Source organism: Odontesthes bonariensis, chromosome 11 (genome assembly GCF_027942865.1).
Source record: "Odontesthes bonariensis isolate fOdoBon6 chromosome 11, fOdoBon6.hap1, whole genome shotgun sequence".
NCBI classification, from domain to species: domain Eukaryota; kingdom Metazoa; phylum Chordata; class Actinopteri; order Atheriniformes; family Atherinopsidae; genus Odontesthes; species Odontesthes bonariensis.
In genome coordinates, this window is record NC_134516.1 from 5,586,750 (window position 1) to 5,607,361 (window position 20,612).

Consider the following 20,612-nt stretch of genomic DNA (forward strand, 5'->3'; position numbering starts at 1 on the left):
GAAAAAAAAAAGCTTGTTTCATGTGAAATCCGACTCAAAACAATTTGTTTTCAAGACTTTTTCATTTAACAAGATATTCCAGATGTATTGTATTAAAACAAGTCCCTATATCTGGCTGAAATGGTACTTGTTAGGCAGTTGTGTCTGATATTAAGTGTAATGAGATATTTGGACTAGAAATGAGACAAATATACTTGGTAAGACTGATTTTTTCCAGTGTTTATCTCCCTCCACAGGCACCTTTTATCTCCTCTGAACATCTTCTCCTTCAGTTTGTTGATAAGCACAGGCACGCACGTACGTTTCACCTCATCTGCAGAATACTCCCGATGGGGAAAACATTTTCATTTTTTGGTTTTTGAATGTTTCTGCACACTTTCTGCAGTGAAAACTGATCAGAAAACGAGATTTAAAAGAACTTGAATGCAGAGAAACAATAAGGTTTCTGTGACGTTTCCCTCGGATTCAGCAGCAGCAGAATAACTTGTAAGTTGCATAAAGTTTAAAACACCAGAAGGTGGAGATAAATAAAGCATAATTGGAGTTAAGGGTAAATGAACACACTGAAGTAACTTTTAAACTCAATCAGCAGAGTTGGCATTGAAGATTTATCCTTTGCTTTGGGTTTATTTGCACATCTTTGTTTCTCTGCGTTCTTTTCCAGCTCAGTCGGGCCCAGATGTGTCTCTGCTCGCCTTCTGCGGGTCATTACATGATATCTTGCTGGTGTTGCGTCGACTCACTGACGACCTGGAGGGCAGAAACACAAGTCGGGAGGCATTAAAAGACACATTATCAAATCAAATCAAATTTATTTGTATAGCACATTTCATGTACACACTGGAAAAAATGCCCCTCCAAAAACAAGTAAAAAAACAACAAATAAAAGACGTTTTTGCTTGAAATAAGCAAATAAATCTGCCAATGGAACTAGTGAAAATCGGCTTGTCCAGATTTCTTGAAATAAAATGTGATATTTAGGACTTTTGAGTTAAAAGTGATCTTGAAATTAGCTTAAAAACCTCTTCAAATGTAAAAAAGAGCTTGTTTCATATGAAATGTGACTCAAAACAATTTGTTTTCAAGACTTTTTCACTTAACAAGATATTCCAGATGTATTGTATTAAAACAAGTCCCTATATCTGGCTGAAATAGTACTTGTTAGGCAGTTGTGTCTGATATTAAGTGTAATGAGATACTCAATGAGACTAATATACTTGGTAAGATTTAGATTTTTTCCAGTGCAGAACAGTTCAAAGAGCTTCACATAAAATAAAAGCATTGCAGCAGGGAGTGGAATAAGCATTAAAAATACATAAAAGAATATAAAGAGAAACAAATAAAATCATTTAAATGAATTTAAAAACAAGCAAGAGTCCAGATAAGTTCAAAGACTCATAAAGATGCTTCTTATTTTTACATGATGGTGAACCGAATGTTGTTACCTGGTCAAACAGCATTTCCACCTTAACTGTCATTATAAACTAAATGTACTCAAAGGGGGTTCTGAGTGGAATGTGCTCACACTGGAAAAACAAACGAAATGAACACCACGACGCAGTTGGATTTTTAAATGTGCTCTTGTTGGATGTTATTTTCCCACAATGCAAAGCACAAAGGAAACCAAGGAGCCGCTCACACCTGGAAATGATGAAAACTAATCACAGATGTGGCCTGTGGGTGACGTTTAACGTGCAGGAGGCTCCAAATGCTGCCTTTAATGTGCCATTTGTTCCATTGTTTTATATTCAGGATGATTTGTTAGAAAGAAAATCTGCATAGTTATTATAACAACTATGTTTATATGGTGTAGAATGAAAAAGACAGTTAAAAAAACAAAGAAAGGTTGTGAGTCATAGCAACATAGTCTGTAGGTGGATATAAAATACTTGTTTCTGACCATGTTTGTGTGAAGGCATCTGTTCAGCCTGCTGAAGTGGGCTTAATAACGAGTGTTGGGGTGACTAATTAAAGTTATTAAAGTTTCTTCACCCTATTACAGCTTTAGAAGTCGGCAAGTTGCACAGAATTCGACATATTTGGAGAAATAATTAAAACATTATGCAGCACGATTTCAAGAAAAATGGTCATGAATTAAAGGAGTTCCAGCTGATTTTGGAGACTAGATAAATGGCAGCAATGTTGATCAGCAGCCTAAGAATCTGCAAGTTTGTCTCTGCAGATTAAGGATAAGGTGTGTGTGTGTGTGGGGGGGTGGGGGGGGGGGGGGGGGGGGGCATATGATAAAGTCTTATATGAGCTTGTGGGTTTCAGGTAAGACAACAACTCCACATCTGTTTGCAACTTACAGCTGATGCCTCTTTAAGTCTCAGCTTCCTGCACTCTGGGCCTTTAAAGCAATACAATGTAACTTCTCAAAAAGCCCATTATGGAGCTCCCCCTACAGGCTTGGAGGTAATGTACGGTTACACTGTCGTAAATACAACACCCTTTCGCTTTCACGTTTCACGTTTGTTGACGAACCAGCGAGGAGTCAGAAGGTGCAAGCTATGTCGACCGAGAAGGTAAGAGTAATCAAATGTACCTGGGAGCGTGAGAGGGGTCTATTTGTTTTTGCTGTAGGTGTGCCAGAAATCAAGTCGCAGTACTTCCGCTCAGCTCCCGGGCCGCTCCAGCAAAGTTACATAGCGCAGTTATTCCAACTCAGACCCCCGAAGGGCATAGGAGACAGGCCAATCGTAATATTAAAACTCATTCTAGCCGCACAATTTTTTTCAAGCTGTTATTTTAAGGTAGAAATATTACATAGTATTGCTTTAAAGCTATAATGTGTAATATTTCACGGACAATGAATGTCTCCATGTCGCTCCGCCATTTTAAAACTACGGGATTTGTAGAAGGACATGTCATCAGCTTCGCATTTTCCGTTTCCAATGTGTAAACGGAAAATGCGAAGCTGATGACATGTCCTTCTACAAATTTCGTAGTTTAAAAATGGCGGAGAAACATGGCGACATCCATTGGGGTGTAACACTCTTATGTACATTCGCATGCTGAATATAAAGAATATAAGAACACTGCACTTTTGTGATGGAGGTAATTAATAACGATTGAGGTAATACTTGTGAATGATAAGACTCAAATTTGTTAATAGACAACGTGAAATATTACACATTATGGCTTTAAAGCAAACCCTAACAGATGACTGGTGTTTGAAGCGTCCGCTCTAAAGTTTCTCTTTAATCTTTCCTCCAGCAATAATCAAATCAAATCAAATTTATTTGTAGCACATTTCATGTACAAAACAATTCAAAGTGCTTCACATAAAATAAAAGCATTGCAGCAGGGAGTGGAAGAAGCATTAAGAATACATAAAAGAATATAAAGAGAAACAAATAAAATAATTTGAATGAATTTAAAAACAAGCAACAGTCCAGATAAGTTCAAAGATATCGTGCAGATTTCACGCATAGACACATGAGAACAGAAATGTTTTTAACCTGGATTTAAAAATGACTCCATTTGGTGAAAGTTTAATCTCCACTGGCAGTTTGTTCCACTTGTTTGCAGCAATAATAGCGTTAAATTATTTTAATCATTATTCAAAACTGAATTTTAAGGTAAGATGCTTAATTTTCATGTTGAGACTTAATTCTTTAGTCATTTTAAAGTATTTTAAAAGGCTACAAATGCCCCCATAGTTTGCCTAAAACTACAAAAAGCATTCCGACATTTGGCCTTAGATGATATTCAACTGTATTTTAATTCCACCAAAAAATCCTCAATGTTCAATATTAATTGTGGATTATCCACAATTCAAAGCATTTTAAAGTTGTTTAGGGCGACGTATTGATTCATGCAGAATTCCCTCCTTTTTGTTTGTTTTTGCAGTGTGATTTTCACCCTTGAAAAGTTGCTAATTCTATTTGGATTAAATCACACCACTGAAAGGAAAGTGATCGAAATGATTTCTTTTTACCTCTAAAGCACAGACGTGTTCGCTCTTGTCTCATTGTGTTGTGTAGAAATATCACCTGCAGGATCTTTGAAACTTAATGAGAAAAACCTTCAAAGAGAACTTTTATTCACCGGGAGAAAACCTAAGCGAGTCGGTCCTGTTTTTTCCTGCTCAGAGAGGCGGCGACCCCGGCTCGTCCCAACCTGCCCGGGATGGATGCTTTCCCAGGAAACTGCGGGTGCAGCGTGTTTCCACATGGACAGGATGTCAGGCTGGCACACGCTCTGTTTACTGAGAAACACGGTGCCGTGTGAGGGGAAGAATTTCTGCCTGTTTGGGTTATTTAGGCCAGAGTTAACTAAAGGTCTGAAAGCTCATCAGTCCCGACCGTCAGCTCAAGTATGGACAAGGGGGAGTTCAATGAATCAACATGTGGGAAACTAAGGTTATTCTTCGTAAAATATTATTCTAACTGCTAATCTTATGGGATCAGATGAGCTTCATGTAAGACAATTAACTGTGAAATATTTACCTCAGTTTAGCAGGTCATGAAACGTGACCACAAGAAGTTCTTTAAAGCCTCGAAACAGGAGTAATGCAGATTATTTCAGTTCAGTTTAGGAACGAATACGTCAAAGTAAAGAAGTTTGTATGAGCTGTTAAAGAGAAAAAGATGTTTGAATTCCTTAAATTCCTCCAGTTCCTGGGATGAAACTGATCAGAGGTGCGTAGATGCTCCCATACGGTCTTACTTTGAGAAATAAGAAATAAACTGTGGTGCGATCAGGGCTGAGCGAACTTTGAATTAGTTTGACAACACTTATATTAAAGTTCTCAGCTGATGTTTGAGTCTGTCCAAACATCAGCTGCACCAGCTTTGGTGAAGACTGAAGGAAATATGCAGTCAGAAGCTGTGTAGAAACTAGGGCTGGGCACCGATTAAAATGTTTAATCTAATTAATCACATGATTTCCCTGATTAATCACGATTAATCGCATTTGTATGCAGAATCCAAAAATGAATCCAAAAGTAGTGTATAGCTTTTAGCATTTAGCTTTATTTTAAATGTGCTGCCATATGAATGAAAGTGCCATAACATTTGTTGTGGAAACACACTTTTAACATCAGCATCTTTCTGTAGTTTTTATGTAGAAGCCTCGCTCCACTGTCTGTTTCCTTGAATGACTTGCTGCTATCAGTTGTGTGTTTTGCCTTTAAGTGATATTTTAGACTGGAACTACTACGCTGAGAAGACAATTCAACTTGGCAGTGTTTACAGATGACTTTGGTTCTGTCGACTCCGCCGTCTGGAAGAACTTTAAAATGAAAATGGCCGAGTAAAAGTTCCGTACCCTTCTCCATGTTTGGTGGATCCGCCGATTACTTTCTTTTCCTGTTCCACAGCAGACAGCAGCAGACTTTTACAAAATAAAAGCCTGTGAGCTACAGACTTTTACAGAATAAAAGCCTGTGAGCAACAGACTTTTACAAAATAAAAGCCTGTGAGCAACAGACTTTTAAAAAATAAAAGCCTGTGAGCAGCAGACTTTTACAAAATAAAAGCCTGTGAGCAGCAGACTTTTACAAAATAAAAGCCTGTGAGCAACAGACTTTTAAAAAATAAAAGCCTGTGAGCAACAGACTTTTATAAAATAAAAGCCTGTGAGCAGCAGACTTTTACAAAATAAAAGCCTGTGAGCAGCAGACTTTTACAAAATAAAAGCCTGTGAGCAACAGACTTTTAAAAAATAAAAGCCTGTGAGCAACAGACTTTTATAAAATAAAAGCCTGTGAGCAACAGACTTTTAAAAAATAAAAGCCTGTGAGCAACAGACTTTTACAAAATAAAAGCCTGTGAGCAGCAGACTTTTACAAAATAAAAGCCTGTGAGCGACAGACTTTTATAAAATAAAAGCCTGTGAGCAACAGACTTTTAAAAAATAAAAGCCTGTGAGCAACAGACTTTTACAAAATAAAAGCCTGTGAGCAGCAGACTTTTACAAAATAAAAGCCTGTGAGCGACAGACTTTTACAAAAATAAAAGCCTGTGAGCGACAGACTTTTACAAAATAAAAGCCTGTGAGCGACAGACTTTTACAATAATAAAATAAATAATATAACGGGGGGGTCCGTGGCGTAGTGGACTGAGCAGGCGCCCCATGTACAGAGGCTATAGTCCTCGCTGCAGCTGGCCCCGGTTCGAGTCCCGCATCGGACGGCCACTGAAAGGTCGTCGGGTAGAAATCCCAACATCTTCCATGCTGCTGGGCTGACTCCCCATATAAGGCTGCTGCTGCCCTTCGTGTAAATGTGTCGCACACCAGCATGGTTGACCTTTGTGCTTGGGAGTCACAAACTGTGTAACAGTGATACAGAAAGGAGGAAAATCAGCAATGGATCTGCACCTTTGGGCATCTTACCTCTCCATCGCGGGTCTCAATGGTCTTGATGAGGACGGTTTTCTTTGAATGCATCTCAGAGGAGCGGTGTTCAGGGCTGGTCTCTGTTCCAACAGTCAAAAAACACGTAGAGGTCAAAAAGGTAGAATATGCCTGTAACTCAGGAAATAAAGAGCGTTTTAAAGATGAATTCTAAAAGAGAGTTACACATAAACCAAGATGTGGGTCGGCACACTAAAGGCCCGTTATGCTGGTTCTGTGTTTGGGTAACAACAGGAGGGTTCGTACCGCGGAAACTCAGCGTGGAGTAGCTCTGTACAGGAAGGGCGATCCTGCAAGGAGACATGGCAAACAGAATAAAAGTCAGTCCTGCAAGGAGACATGGCAAACAGAATAAAAGTCAGTCCTGCAAGGAGACATGGCAAACAGAATAAAAGTCAGTCCTGCAAGGAGACATGGCAAACAGAATAAAAGTCAGTCCTGAAGGAGACATGGCAAACAGAATAAAAGTCAGTCCTACAAGGAGACATGGGAAACAGAATAAAAGTCAACCCTGAAAGGAGACATGGCAAACAGAATAAAAGTCAATCCTGCAAGGAGACATGGCAAACAGAATAAAAGTCAGTCCTGAAGGAGACATGGCAAACATAATAAAAGTCAGTCCTGAAGGAGACATGGCAAACAGAATAAAAGTCAGTCCTGCAAGGAGACATGGCAAACATAATAAAAGTTAATCCTGCAAGGAGACATGGCAAACAGAATGAAAGTCAGTCCTGAAGGAGACATGGCAAACAGAATAAAAGTCAGTCCTGAAGGAGACATGGCAAACAGAATAAAAGTCAGTCCTACAAGGAGACATGGCAAACAGAATGAAAGTCAGTCCTGAAGGAGACATGGCAAACAGAATAAAAGTCAGTCCTACAAGGAGACATGGCAAACAGAATGAAAGTCAGTCCTGAAGGAGACATGGCAAACAGAATAAAAGTCAGTCCTGTAAGGAGACATGGCAAACAGAATAAAAGTCAGTCCTGAAGGAGACATGGCAAACAGAATAAAAGTCAGTCCTGTAAGGAGACATGGCAAACAGAATAAAAGTCAGTCCTGCAAGGAGACATGGCAAACAGAATAAAAGTCAGTCCTGAAGGAGACATGGCAAACATAATAAAAGTCAGTCCTGAAGGAGACATGGCAAACAGAATAAAAGTCAGTCCTGCAAGGAGACATGGCAAACATAATAAAAGTTAATCCTGCAAGGAGACATGGCAAACAGAATGAAAGTCAGTCCTGAAGGAGACATGGCAAACAGAATGAAAGTCAGTCCTGAAGGAGACATGGCAAACAGAATAAAAGTCAGTCCTACAAGGAGACATGGCAAACAGAATGAAAGTCAGTCCTGAAGGAGACATGGCAAACAGAATAAAAGTCAGTCCTACAAGGAGACATGGCAAACAGAATAAAAGTCAGTCCTGAAGGAGACATGGCAAACAGAACAAAGTCAGTCCTGCAAGGAGACATGGCAGACAGAATAAAAGTCAGTCCTGCAAGGAGACATGGCAAACAGAATAAAAGTCAGTCCTGAAGGAGACATGGCAAACAGAATAAAAGTCAGTCCTGCAAGGAGACATGGCAAACATAATAAAAGTCAGTCCTGAAGGAGACATGGCAAACAGAATAAAAGTCAATCCTGAAGGAGACATGGCAAACAGAATAAAAGTCAGTCCTGCAAGGAGACATGGCAAACATAATAAAAGTCAGTCCTGAAGGAGACATGGCAAACAGAATAAAAGTCAATCCTGAAGGAGACATGGCAAACAGAATAAAAGTCAGTCCTGAAGGAGACATGGCAAACAGAATAAAAGTCAGTCCTGCAAGGAGACATGGCAAACAGAATAAAAGTCAGTCCTGCAAGGAGACATGGCAAACAGAATAAAAGTCAGTCCTGCAAGGAGACATGGCAAACAGAATAAAAGTCAGTCCTGCAAGGAGACATGGCAAACAGAATAAAAGTCTGTCCTGAAGGAGACATGGCAAACAGAATAAAAGTCAGTCCTGCAAGGAGACATGGCAAACAGAATAAAAGTCAGTCCTGAAGGAGACATGGCAAACAGAATAAAAGTCAGTCCTGCAAGGAGACATGGCAAACAGAATAAAAGTCAATCCTGAAGGAGACATGGCAAACAGAATAAAAGTCAGTCCTGAAGGAGACATGGCAAACAGAATAAAAGTCAGTCCTGCAAGGAGACATGGCAAACAGAATAAAAGTCAATCCTGCAAGGAGACATGGCAAACAGAATAAAAGTCAATCCTGAAGGAGACATGGCAAACAGAATAAAAGTCAGTCCTGAAGGAGACATGGCAAACAGAATAAAAGTCAGTCCTGAAGGAGACATGGCAAACAGAATAAAAGTCAGTCCTGAAGGAGACATGGCAAACAGAATAAAAGTCAGTCCTGAAGGAGACATGGCAAACAGAATAAAAGTCAGTCCTGTAAGGAGACATGGCAAACAGAATAAAAGTCAATCCTGAAGGAGACATGGCAAACAGAATAAAAGTCAGTCCTGAAGGAGACATGGCAAACAGAATAAAAGTCAGTCCTGCAAGGAGACATGGCAAACAGAATAAAAGTCAGTCCTGAAGGAGACATGGCAAACAGAATAAAAGTCAGTCCTGCAAGGAGACATGGCAAACAGAATAAAAGTCAGTCCTGCAAGGAGACATGGCAAACAGAATAAAAGTCAGTCCTGCAAGGAGACATGGCAAACAGAATAAAAGTCAGTCCTGCAAGGAGACATGGCAAACAGAATAAAAGTCAGTCCTGAAGGAGACATGGCAAACAGAATAAAAGTCAGTCCTGAAGGAGACATGGCAAACAGAATAAAAGTCAGTCCTGCAAGGAGACATGGCAAACAGAATAAAAGTCAGTCCTGCAAGGAGACATGGCAAACAGAATAAAAGTCAATCCTGCAAGGAGACATGGCAAACAGAATAAAAGTCAATCCTGAAGGAGACATGGGAAACAGAATAAAAGTCAGTCCTGCAAGGAGACATGGCAAACAGAATAAAAGTCAGTCCTGAAGGAGACATGGCAAACAGAATAAAAGTCAGTCCTGCAAGGAGACATGGCAAACAGAATAAAAGTCAATCCTGAAGGAGACATGGCAAACAGAATAAAAGTCAGTCCTGCAAGGAGACATGGCAAACAGAATAAAAGTTAGTCCTGCAAGGAGACATGGCAAACATAATAAAAGTCAGTCCTGCAAGGAGACATGGCAAACAGAATAAAAGTCAGTCCTGAAGGACACATGGCAAACAGAATAAAAGTCAGTCCTGCAAGGAGACATGGCAAACAGAATAAAAGTCAGTCCTGCAAGGAGACATGGCAAACATAATAAAAGTCAGTCCTGCAAGGAGACATGGCAAACATAATAAAAGTCAGTCCTGCAAGGAGACATGGCAAACAGAATAAAAGTCAGTCCTGAAGGAGACATGGCAAACAGAATAAAAGTCAGTCCTGCAAGGAGACATGGGAAACAGAATAAAAGTCAGTCCTGAAGGAGACATGGCAAACAGAATAAAAGTCAGTCCTGCAAGGAGACATGGCAAACAGAATAAAAGTCAGTCCTACAAGGAGACATGGCAAACAGAATAAAAGTCAGTCCTGAAGGAGACATGGCAAACAGAATAAAAGTCAGTCCTGCAAGGAGACATGGCAAACAGAATAAAAGTCAATCCTGAAGGAGACATGGCAAACAGAATAAAAGTCAGTCCTGAAGGAGACATGGCAAACAGAATAAAAGTCAGTCCTGAAGGAGACATGGCAAACAGAATAAAAGTCAGTCCTGAAGGAGACATGGCAAACAGAATAAAAGTCAGTCCTGCAAGGAGACATGGCAAACAGAATAAAAGTCAGTCCTGCAAGGAGACATGGCAAACAGAATAAAAGTCAGTCCTGCAAGGAGACATGGCAAACAGAATAAAAGTCAATCCTGCAAGGAGACATGGCAAACAGAATAAAAGTCAGTCCTGCAAGGAGACATGGCGAACAGAATAAAAGTCAGTCCTGAAGGAGACATGGCAAACAGAATAAAAGTCAGTCCTGAAGGAGACATGGCAAACAGAATAAAAGTCAGTCCTGCAAGGAGACATGGCAAACAGAATAAAAGTCAGTCCTGAAGGAGACATGGCAAACAGAATAAAAGTCAGTCCTGAAGGAGACATGGCAAACAGAATAAAAGTCAGTCCTGAAGGAGACATGGCAAACAGAATAAAAGTCAGTCCTGAAGGAGACATGGCAAACAGAATAAAAGTCAGTCCTGAAGGAGACATGGCAAACAGAATAAAAGTCAGTCCTGAAGGAGACATGGCAAACAGAATAAAAGTCAGTCCTGCAAGGAGACATGGCAAACAGAATAAAAGTCAGTCCTGAAGGAGACATGGCAAACAGAATAAAAGTCAGTCCTGCAAGGAGACATGGCAAACAGAATAAAAGTCAGTCCTGCAAGGAGACATGGCAAACAGAATAAAAGTCAGTCCTGCAAGGAGACATGGCGAACAGAATAAAAGTCAGTCCTGAAGGAGACATGGCAAACAGAATAAAAGTCAGTCCTGAAGGAGACATGGCAAACAGAATAAAAGTCAGTCCTGCATGGAGACATGGCAAACAGAATAAAAGTCAGTCCTGAAGGAGACATGGCGAACAGAATAAAAGTCAGTCCTGCAAGGAGACATGGCAAACAGAATAAAAGTCTGTCCTGAAGGAGACATGGCAAACAGAACAAAGTCAGTCCTGCAAGGAGACATGGCAGACAGAATAAAAGTCAGTCCTGCAAGGAGACATGGCAAAGAGAATAAAAGTCAGTCCTGAAGGAGACATGGCAAACAGAATAAAAGTCAGTCCTGCAAGGAGACATGGCAAACATAATAAAAGTCAGTCCTGCAAGGAGACATGGCAAACAGAATAAAAGTCAGTCCTGAAGGAGACATGGCAAACAGAATAAAAGTCAGTCCTGAAGGAGACATGGCAAACAGAATAAAAGTCAGTCCTGAAGGAGACATGGCAAACAGAATAAAAGTCAGTCCTGAAGGAGACATGGCAAACATAATAAAAGTCAGTCCTGCAAGGAGACATGGCAAACAGAATAAAAGTCAGTCCTGCAAGGAGACATGGCAAACAGAATAAAAGTCAGTCCTGCAAGGAGACATGGCAAACAGAATAAAAGTCAGTCCTGAAGGAGACATGGCAAACAGAATAAAAGTCAGTCCTGCAAGAAGACATGGCAAACAGAATAAAAGTCAGTCCTGCAAGGAGACATGGCAAACAGAATAAAAGTCAGTCCTGAAGGAGACATGGCAAACAGAATAAAAGTCAGTCCTGCATGGAGACATGGCAAACAGAATAAAAGTCAGTCCTGAAGGAGACATGGCGAACAGAATAAAAGTCAGTCCTGCAAGGAGACATGGCAAACAGAATAAAAGTCTGTCCTGAAGGAGACATGGCAAACAGAACAAAGTCAGTCCTGCAAGGAGACATGGCAGACAGAATAAAAGTCAGTCCTGCAAGGAGACATGGCAAACAGAATAAAAGTCAACCCTGCAAGGAGACATGGCAAACAGAATAAAAGTCAGTCCTGAAGGAGACATGGCAAACAGAATAAAAGTCAGTCCTGAAGGAGACATGGCAAAGAGAATAAAAAACGTCACCTGCTCTCCTCCCCCTCCAGCAGCTTCCTGTAGGTGGCGATCTCCACGTCCAGCGCCATCTTGACATTAAGCAGGTCCTGGTACTCTCGGAGGTGGCGGGCCATCTCGTCCTTCATGTTGGCGATCTCCGCCTCCAGCCGGGCGATGTTGTCCTGGAAGCCAGAGGCCTCGTGCCCGTGGCGGTCCTCCATGTCCCGCATCTGCCTCATCAGAGACTCGTTCTGGGTTTGTGAGAGAGAGACGGGTGTGTGAGGAGGTTGGAGAGGACGCAGTAGAGTCCAGGAGAAGAAGAAGAAGGGAGAGGACGCAGAGGAGTCCAGAAGAAGAAGAAGGGAGAGGACGCAGAGGAGTCCAGAAGAAGAAGAAGGGAGAGGACGCAGTGGAGTCCAGAAGAAGAAGAAGGGAGAGGACGCAGTGGAGTCCAGAAGAAGAAGAAGTGAGAGGACGCAGAGGAGTCCAGGAGAAGAAGAAGGGAGAGGACGCAGAGGAGTCCAGAAGAAGAAGAAGGGAGAGGACGCAGAGGAGTCCAGAAGAAGAAGAAGGGAGAGGACGCAGTGGAGTCCAGAAGAAGAAGTAAGAGGACGCAGTGGAGTCCAGGAGAAGAAGAAGGGAGAGGACGCAGAGGAGTCCAGAAGAAGAAGAAGGGAGAGGACGCAGAGGAGTCCAGGAGAAGAAGAAGGGAGAGGACGCAGAGGAGTCCAGGAGAAGAAGAAGGGAGAGGACGCAGAGGAGTCCAGGAGAAGAAGAAGGGAGAGGACGCAGAGGAGTCCAGAAGAAGAAGAAGGGAGAGGACGCAGAGGAATCCAGAAGAAGAAGAAGGGAGAGGACGCAGTGGAGTCCAGAAGAAGAAGAAGGGATAGGACGCAGAGGAGTCCAGGAGAAGAAGAAGGGATAGGACGCAGAGGAGTCCAGGAGAAGAAGAAGGGAGAGGACGCAGAGGAGTCCAGGAGAAGAAGAAGGGAGAGGATGCAGAGGAGTCCAGAAGAAGAAGGGATAGGACGCAGAGGAGTCCAGGAGAAGAAGAAGGGAGAGGACGCAGAGGAGTCCAGGAGAAGAAGAAGGGAGAGGATGCAGAGGAGTCCAGAAGAAGAAGGGATAGGACGCAGAGGAGTCCAGGAGAAGAAGAAGGGAGAGGACGCAGAGGAGTCCAGGAGAAGAAGAAGGGAGAGGACGCAGAGGAGTCCAGAAGAAGAAGAAGGGAGAGGACGCAGAGGAGTCGAGGAGAAGAAGAAGAAGAAGAAGAAGAAGAGTGCGACCTACGTTGCCTTTGAGCGAGTCGATCTCGCAGGTGTAGGACTGGATCTGGTGTCTGAACTCCATGGTCTCCTGCCGGGCCTGCTTCAGGGCCTCGTTGTTCTTGTTCACCGCCTGGTTCAGGTCCGACACCTGCAGGGTCAGAGGTCAGAGGTCAGAGGTCAGGCATCTCTGTCGGTCTGGAGCTGTTCTCGCAGCTTTGTCTTGTGTTAAAACATCTCTGTAAGCCTGTGTCCCTCCTGTGCAGCTGTGCCAGGCTTTAGGGTTCTGGTGCACTTCTTTATGATTGTTGTTTGGTCATCTGAAGTCTCTTTTATGTAAATTTATATTCATTGTTTTTGGGGTTTTCATTTTCCGTTTGTTCGCAGTCACTTTGTGTATACGTATACACTTTTTGTCTTTTTGAGGTAATTTTTTCTATTTTACTTGTGATAATATAACATTAAATATTATTAGTTTCAAATGGGAGCTCTGGGATTTGAACCCTGAGGACAGAACATCCCAGGAGGAGCCAAGATTTTGGGCTTTGAGATGTTTTATCCCCTTTATTTATTTATTTATTTATTTGATTTTTAATTTTTTTATATTGACATTCAGACACAAACATTCCCATCCGGTACATGTGCATACCTCTTGTATCTCTTGTCTGTCCTAAATGCCAAAGTGGTATTTTTGTTTTATTTCTAAACGATGAACAGAGAACCAAACAACAACAAAAAAACCACAAGATTATGTACAGAGTGGGGAGTGATCGTTTTTATATGGCATCGTTACTGATATGTAAAAATAAAATCAGGCCTATGGGGCGTGACATAGTTGACCCAGTTTTCCCAATATGAGGCGAATTTCTCCAGTTTAAGATTAACAAATGCTGTTATTCTCTCCATTTTATATGTGTCCATTGTGAAGTCCATCCATATTTTGACAGTTGGGCTCTTTTTCCTGGTAATTTTCTTTTTACAAACCAGTTTTATCCAATTTAAAGGTGTAAAAAACTGATTTCTCTTCTTCTGAAGTCAACAACTCGGACAACTGTCAGCAGATAATTCTGACTGGACTTTTTTTTATTGGGATTCCTGAGTCTGCTCCAGTTTCAAAGCGTCGACCTTCTGAGTAACCACACTCCATCTGTGCATGTGTTGTGTTTGCTGACCTCTGCTGGTCTGATATTACATGCAGTGCAGACGTGGTCCAGCCCACTCAGACATAATAACATGTTAGAGTAACAGGTGGAAGTGAGCACATATACACTCTAGTGGTTCCAGCTTCGACTGAGAATCATAAACCATGATCAGTCAAAGGCCTTTAAGGACCAACAAACTCTGTCATGATTTATCGGTTAATGGTGTGAACGTCTCTTCTGACCTTGGACTTGTACCAATCCTCGGCATCGGCGATGTTCTTGGCGGCGATGCCTTCGTACTGCGTCCTGATGTCCCGCAGCGCCGCCGTCAGGTCCGGTTTGGACATGTCCATCTGGATCTGGACCTGCGTCTCCTGCATCTGGGTCTGCAGCTCACGGATCTCCTGCAGGGGGATGGAGGGTGAGAGGGTGGGGTGAGATAGGGTGGAGGGTGGGGTGAGATGGAGGGTGGGGTGAGATGGAGGGTGAGATGGGATGGAGGGTGAGATGGGATGGAGGGTGGGGTGAGATGGAGGGTGGGGTGAGATGGGGTGAGATGGGATGGAGGGTGGGGTGAGATGGAGGGTGGGGTGAGATGGGGTGAGATGGGATGGAGGGTGGGGTGTCTAACGCCATGTCAGACTCCAAGAAACAATGTTGAAAATAAGTAGAAGTCGACAGAACTGGTCCCGGACCAGCTAAAATCTCAACCCTGATTGGGTACCTGGTCAGTCTCTACCAGATCACCTGCTCGCCATAGAAAAACAATAAGCAGTTATTATATTATATTTCAGGCCAAAGTCTGTCCTGACAAAGGTTCAAAGCTGAAAACGTCTCTGCCCTGCAGCTGTTGCTGTTTCCTGTGAAACAAAGAGATCAGCGTGCAGGCACCGTCAGAGCCGGCCATCATCCGCAGGAATCATCTTGACTAATCTTATGAGTCCCCCGGCTTACAGAAACACCAACATCTGATGCTCTGCTGGCACGCCGGGTCATTTCAGCCCTACATCTGCTGGGAGAGATTTCCCAGCTCAGCAACTCGGTTCAAACGAGCCGTGTGAGGGAAACAGCGTCCAATCGTCTCATCTGTCTCACACTCAGACAGCTCAGCTGAAAGACAGATTGGCTGTGTTCGAAACCGCATACTTCTCCTACTACTCATACTACTCATACTAACTTTCTGAGTTAGTATGTGAGTTTCAGTGAGCGAGAAGTTCCCGGATGCATACTAGATTCTCTGAAATGTTGGGTATGCATCATGAGGTTACTACTCATACTCAAACTACCCATGATGCAACGTAACGTGACGTCGCCGATCGTCACGTTTTTTCATTTGAATTATGAAGTATGTAGTATGTAGTATGTAGTATGTAGTATGTAGTATGCAGTATGTAGTATGTAGTATGTAGTATGCAGTATGTAGTATGAAGTATGTAGTATGTAGTATGTAGTATGTAGTATGCAGTATGCAGTATGCAGTATGAAGTATGTAGTATGTAGTATGTAGTATGTAGTATGCAGTATGCAGTATGCAGTATGTAGTATGTAGTATGCAGTATGTAGTATGAAGTATATAGTATGTAGTATGTAGTATGTAGTATGTAGTATGCAGTATGTAGTATGTAGTATGTAGTATGCAGTATGAAGTATGTAGTATGCAGTATGCAGTATGCAGTATGTAGTATGTAGTATGCAGTATGTAGTATGAAGTATATAGTATGTAGTATGTAGTATGTGGTATGCAGTATGTAGTATGTAGTATGTAGTATGCAGTATGCAGTATGCAGTATGTAGTATGCAGTATGTAGTATGAAGTATGTAGTATGTAGTATGTAGTATGTAGTATGTAGTATGAAGTATGTAGTATGTAGTATGTAGTATGCAGTATGCAGTATGCAGTATGCAGTATGTAGTATGTAGTATGCAGTATGCAGTATGCAGTATGTAGTATGCAGTATGCAGTATGCAGTGTGTAGTATGCAGTATGTAGTATGTAGTATGTAGTATGCAGTATGCAGTATGTAGTATGCAGTATGCAGTATGTAGTATGTAGTATGCAGTATGCAGTATGCAGTATGCAGTATGCAGTATGCAGTATGTAGTATGCAGTATGCAGTATGCAGTATGCAGTATGTAGTATGCAGTATGCAGTATGCAGTATGCAGTGTGTAGTATGCAGTATGCAGTATGTAGTATGTAGTATGCAGTATGCAGTATGCAGTATGCAGTATGCCGTATGTAGTATGTAGTATGCGGTTTCGAACACAGCTGTCTGAGTAACATGTAAAGATGAATAAATCCTGATATTTTCTGCATTTCTGGAACTCTGAAGCCGAGTTTATCAGAGGGAGACAGCAGGTGGTGTAGCTCAGCCTGATAACAGGGAGGTGGAGGTGAGCAGAGGGAGAGAGGAGCAGGGTGAACCTCTTCGTGGATCTTCTTCAGGAAGGCGATCTCCTCCTGCAGCGTCTCGATGCGTCTCTCCAGGTCCAGGCGGGCCAGTGTGGCGGCGTCCACGTCCTGCAACAGTTTAACACGCCAGATATCAGAGGTCTGTGCTGCGTCAGCTTTGGAGAGGACGAGGAAACCCAAAATATTTAAAAACATGTTAACAACATCATTTACTGTACATGCAAGAGATGATCTGACACTCAGAGGAGCTAAAGCAGGACTGTATGTGTGAAACGCCCACCGCTCTGAAAGCAGCCAGGTTGTTCTCGGCTTCCTCTTTCTGCAGCATCTCGTCCTGCAGTCTGGAAAACAGTGAGACACAGAGGAAGGATTTAGATCTTTCACTCAGAATACAGAATTATTGAACCGAATTAAACCCAGTTTCAGTTTGAGGAGAGACTTTTATTTCAGTTTATTTCAATGGATCACATTCAAAAGATTTTTTCCCACAAACATATATCTATATATATATTATATTGAGTATTTCTTTAAAGAAATTAAATCGGCAGCATCTCCTAACTACAGTCTAACTAAACTGTTCCAGCATTTTATTTATTATTTATTTATTATCCACTTATTTGGATAATTAAACATTTTTTCAATTGGAAGACATTACACTGGAAAAAATCTAAGTCTTACCAAGTATATTTGTCTCATTTCTAGTCAAAATATCTCATTACACTTAATATAAGACACAACTGCCTAACAAGCACCATTTCAGCCAGATATAGGGACTCGTTTGAAGACAATACATCTGGAATATCTTGTTGAAACAGTCTTGAAAACAAATTGTTTTGAGTCACATATCATATGAAACAAGCTTTTTTTTTCATTTTAAAGAGGTTTTTAAGCTAATTTCAAGATCACTTTTAACTCAAAAGTCCTAAATATCACATCTTATTTCAAGAAATCTTGGCAAGCCGATTTTCACTGGTTCTATTGGCAGATTTTTTTTGCTCATTTCAAGCAAAAACGTCTTTTATTTGTTGTTTTTCTTACTTATTTTTGGAGGGGCATTTTTTCCAGTGTATATTTATGCTAATATAGGAGCAACATCTGCTTTTAAAGATAAATTATTGTAAATTGAAGTTTTTTTTAGAGTGAGCTCCACAGTTGACCCTGGTGTGCACACATAAGGAGATGATAATACATATTTATGAGCCCGACTTTGAATTAAAACCAGGTCCTCTTATAAACCTGCCAATGGATGCTTTTTATTTTAAGTTGATTAAGCTTCTTTAAATCAGAATACAGATGTCCTGGAGTAACACAACCTCGGGAAAGGTTATGAAAGTGCTTCAGTTCCTTGTAAAGAACATTCTTGATTTGAAATGCAGCATAACTGGCACTTATAATGTAAACCACAGACAGACAGACAGAGGGAGACAGGACAGATCCCTGCAGATCCCTCAGATATGTGCGAGCCCTTTCCTCTCCTTTTATAGAAGAGCGCAGCGTAAACATGCTTCCTGTTCATGCTTTAACTTTGGTCAGATTAGGACCTAACACACACACATTTCCATTGTTCTGGAGTTTCTTTTTATCGGGAGGCAGAGACTCTGGCTCTGAAATGAGTTTCTGTCTGAGACCATTCTGGGCTTGGACCCGCCGAGCAGTTTGGGATTCGGTGTCTCGTTCGGGAACACATTTACAGGTCGAAGAATGCAGGAAATCCAGCTTGTCGTGTGTCTGTTTCTAACTGAAGATGACTGTCAGGCTTCAGTTTGAGCTGTGGACATATTTATAGATGCTACACTGGAAAAAATCAAAGTCTTACCAAGTATATTTGTCTCATTTCTAGTCCAAATATCTCATTACACTTAATATAAGACACAACTGCCTAACAAGTACCATTTCAGCCAGATATAGGGACTTGTTTTAATACAACACATCTGGAATATCTTGTTATATGAAAAAGTCTTGAAAACAAATTGTTTTGAGTCACATATCACATGAAAAAAGCTTTTTTTTTACATTTGAAGAGGTTTTTAAGCTAATTTCAAGATCACTTTTATCTCAAAAGTCCTAAATATCACATCTTATTTCAAGAAATCTGGACAAGCCGATTTTCACTAGTTCCATTGGCAGATTTTTTTGCTTATTTCAAGTAAAAACGTCTCGTATTTGTTGTTTTTTACTTATTTTTGGAGGGGCATTTTTTCCAGTGTAAATGTCTCTCCTGAAACGCACCATTGTTCTTCTGCACTGGAAAAAATGCCAAAAATAAGTAAAAAAAACAACTAATAAAAGACGTTTTTGCTTGAAATAAGCAAAAAAATCTGCCAATGGAACTAGTGAAAATCGGCTTGTCCAGATTTCTTGAAATAAGATGTGATATTTGGGACTTTTGAGATAAAAGTGATCTTGAAATTAGCTTAAAAACCTCTTCAAATAAAAAAAAGGCTTGTTTCATGTGAAATATGACTCAAAACAATTTGTTTTCAAGACTTTTTCACTTAACAAGATATTCCAGATGTATTGTCTTCAAACAAGTCCCTATATCTGTAACCCGTAACCACAACAAACAGCTGATAAAACTCCCTCATCTCCCACTCGGCTGGCTAAATCCAGCAGCATTCATCCACCTCTCCATCCATCCATCCCTTCCCCTCCATGTGTGAATCATCAGAGACACTTTAGCTGCACACATGCTTCACTTATTCAGTGTGTTTGAGCTTCTCCTTTTCTTATCATTAATTATCTTATCATCTACATCAGAGACACGAAGCCTTTACACACAGCAGACAGCTGCAGATTCCTTCCCATTTTCACTCTCAGATCCACTGATCCAGTTTCTCGCTTTGTAATTTATGTCAGTCAAATTTATTCTGTCCCCAGAAGAGATGAAAGTCATCAAAATGTGCCAAAATAAAAGGTTTTTGTCCCCACAAATGGAGGAAACACACACACACACACACACCCTTTCTCTTAAAGGGCCATGCACCCGGTGGCCCCGCCCACCTGTATTTGAGCTTGTCCAGGTCGTCGGCCAGGTTGTCCCGCTCCACCTCGATGCGTGAGCGGTGATTGGTCAGGACCTCCACCTGCCTCCGCAGCTCGCCCATCTCCTCCTCGTACAGGTCGGCGATGCGCGTGGGCTCGCGGCCTCGGAGGCGCTCCACCTCCACCGTCAGCACCTGGTTCTGCTGCTCCAGGAAGCGCACCTTCTCGATGTAGCTGGCGAAGCGGTCGTTCAGGTGCTGCAGCTCGGCCTTCTCGTTGGTGCGCGTGGTCAGGAACTCCTGGTTCAGGGCGTCCGCCAGGTTGAAGTCCAGCGTCTCGCCCATGCCGGCGTAGGAGCGGCCGACAGAGACCCGGGAGCTGGCCAGGGGCCTCCCGTGGTAGCCGGAGGAGACGCGGTAGGCCGGTGCGGAGCTGCTGCGGGTCACCTCGTAGACCCTGGAGCTCACGTGGCCCCCGCCGCCGCCGCCGTGGCCCAGCAGGGAGCGGTTCAGGGAGGGCGAGGCGTAGGCGCCGTGACCGAAGGCCCTGCGGTAGGAGGAGGCGGACTGGCCGGAGGAGCTGTAGGACGCCATGATGGAGGGCACAGAGAGCCTGGGGAGCACTGAGGAGCAGAGTTCTGCCTCCAGCTATTTGTAGTTACCCCTCCCTCGGTTTTTACCCCCTCCTCCCTGGGAACAGCCTCATTCTTTCTCTCTTCCTCCATCACCGCCTTTCTTATTCCTTCCTCATCTCTTTGCTCTTTTAGTCCAATCAGTTCAATTCAATTCAATTGATTTCAATTCAGTTTTATTTATATAGCACC

The 20,612-nt window shown here is 42.1% G+C and overlaps 1 protein-coding gene across 1 annotated transcript; it reads right to left on the reverse strand.

Moving 5' to 3' along the window:
* Positions 1-637: 637 nt before the first annotated feature.
* Positions 638-20,382, reverse strand: desmb (desmin b). The gene is made up of 9 exons (XM_075477327.1): positions 19,808-20,382; positions 17,088-17,148; positions 16,820-16,915; positions 14,638-14,799; positions 13,279-13,404; positions 12,019-12,239; positions 6,607-6,650; positions 6,340-6,422; positions 638-750 (listed from the first exon to the last, which is right to left on the reverse strand). Exons 1-9 carry the CDS (start codon positions 20,380-20,382, stop codon positions 709-711), a joined length of 1,410 nt encoding a protein of 469 aa, XP_075333442.1. The 3' UTR covers positions 638-708.
* Between the last annotated feature and the right edge of the window lie 230 nt (positions 20,383-20,612).

Excerpts from the sequence above, each read along its gene's own strand:
- desmb (XM_075477327.1), bottom strand. The coding sequence starts at position 20,382 with ATGGCGTCCTACAGCTCCTCCGGCCAGTCCGCCTCCTCCTACCGCAGG. Across the intron at positions 13,405-14,637 it reads AGGATTGGTACAAGTCCAAG|GTGTCGGACCTGAACCAGGC; the intron begins GTCAGAAGAGAC and ends CTGACCCTGCAG. Across the intron at positions 12,240-13,278 it reads TCGACTCGCTCAAAGGCAAC|AACGAGTCTCTGATGAGGCA; the intron begins GTAGGTCGCACT and ends TCACAAACCCAG.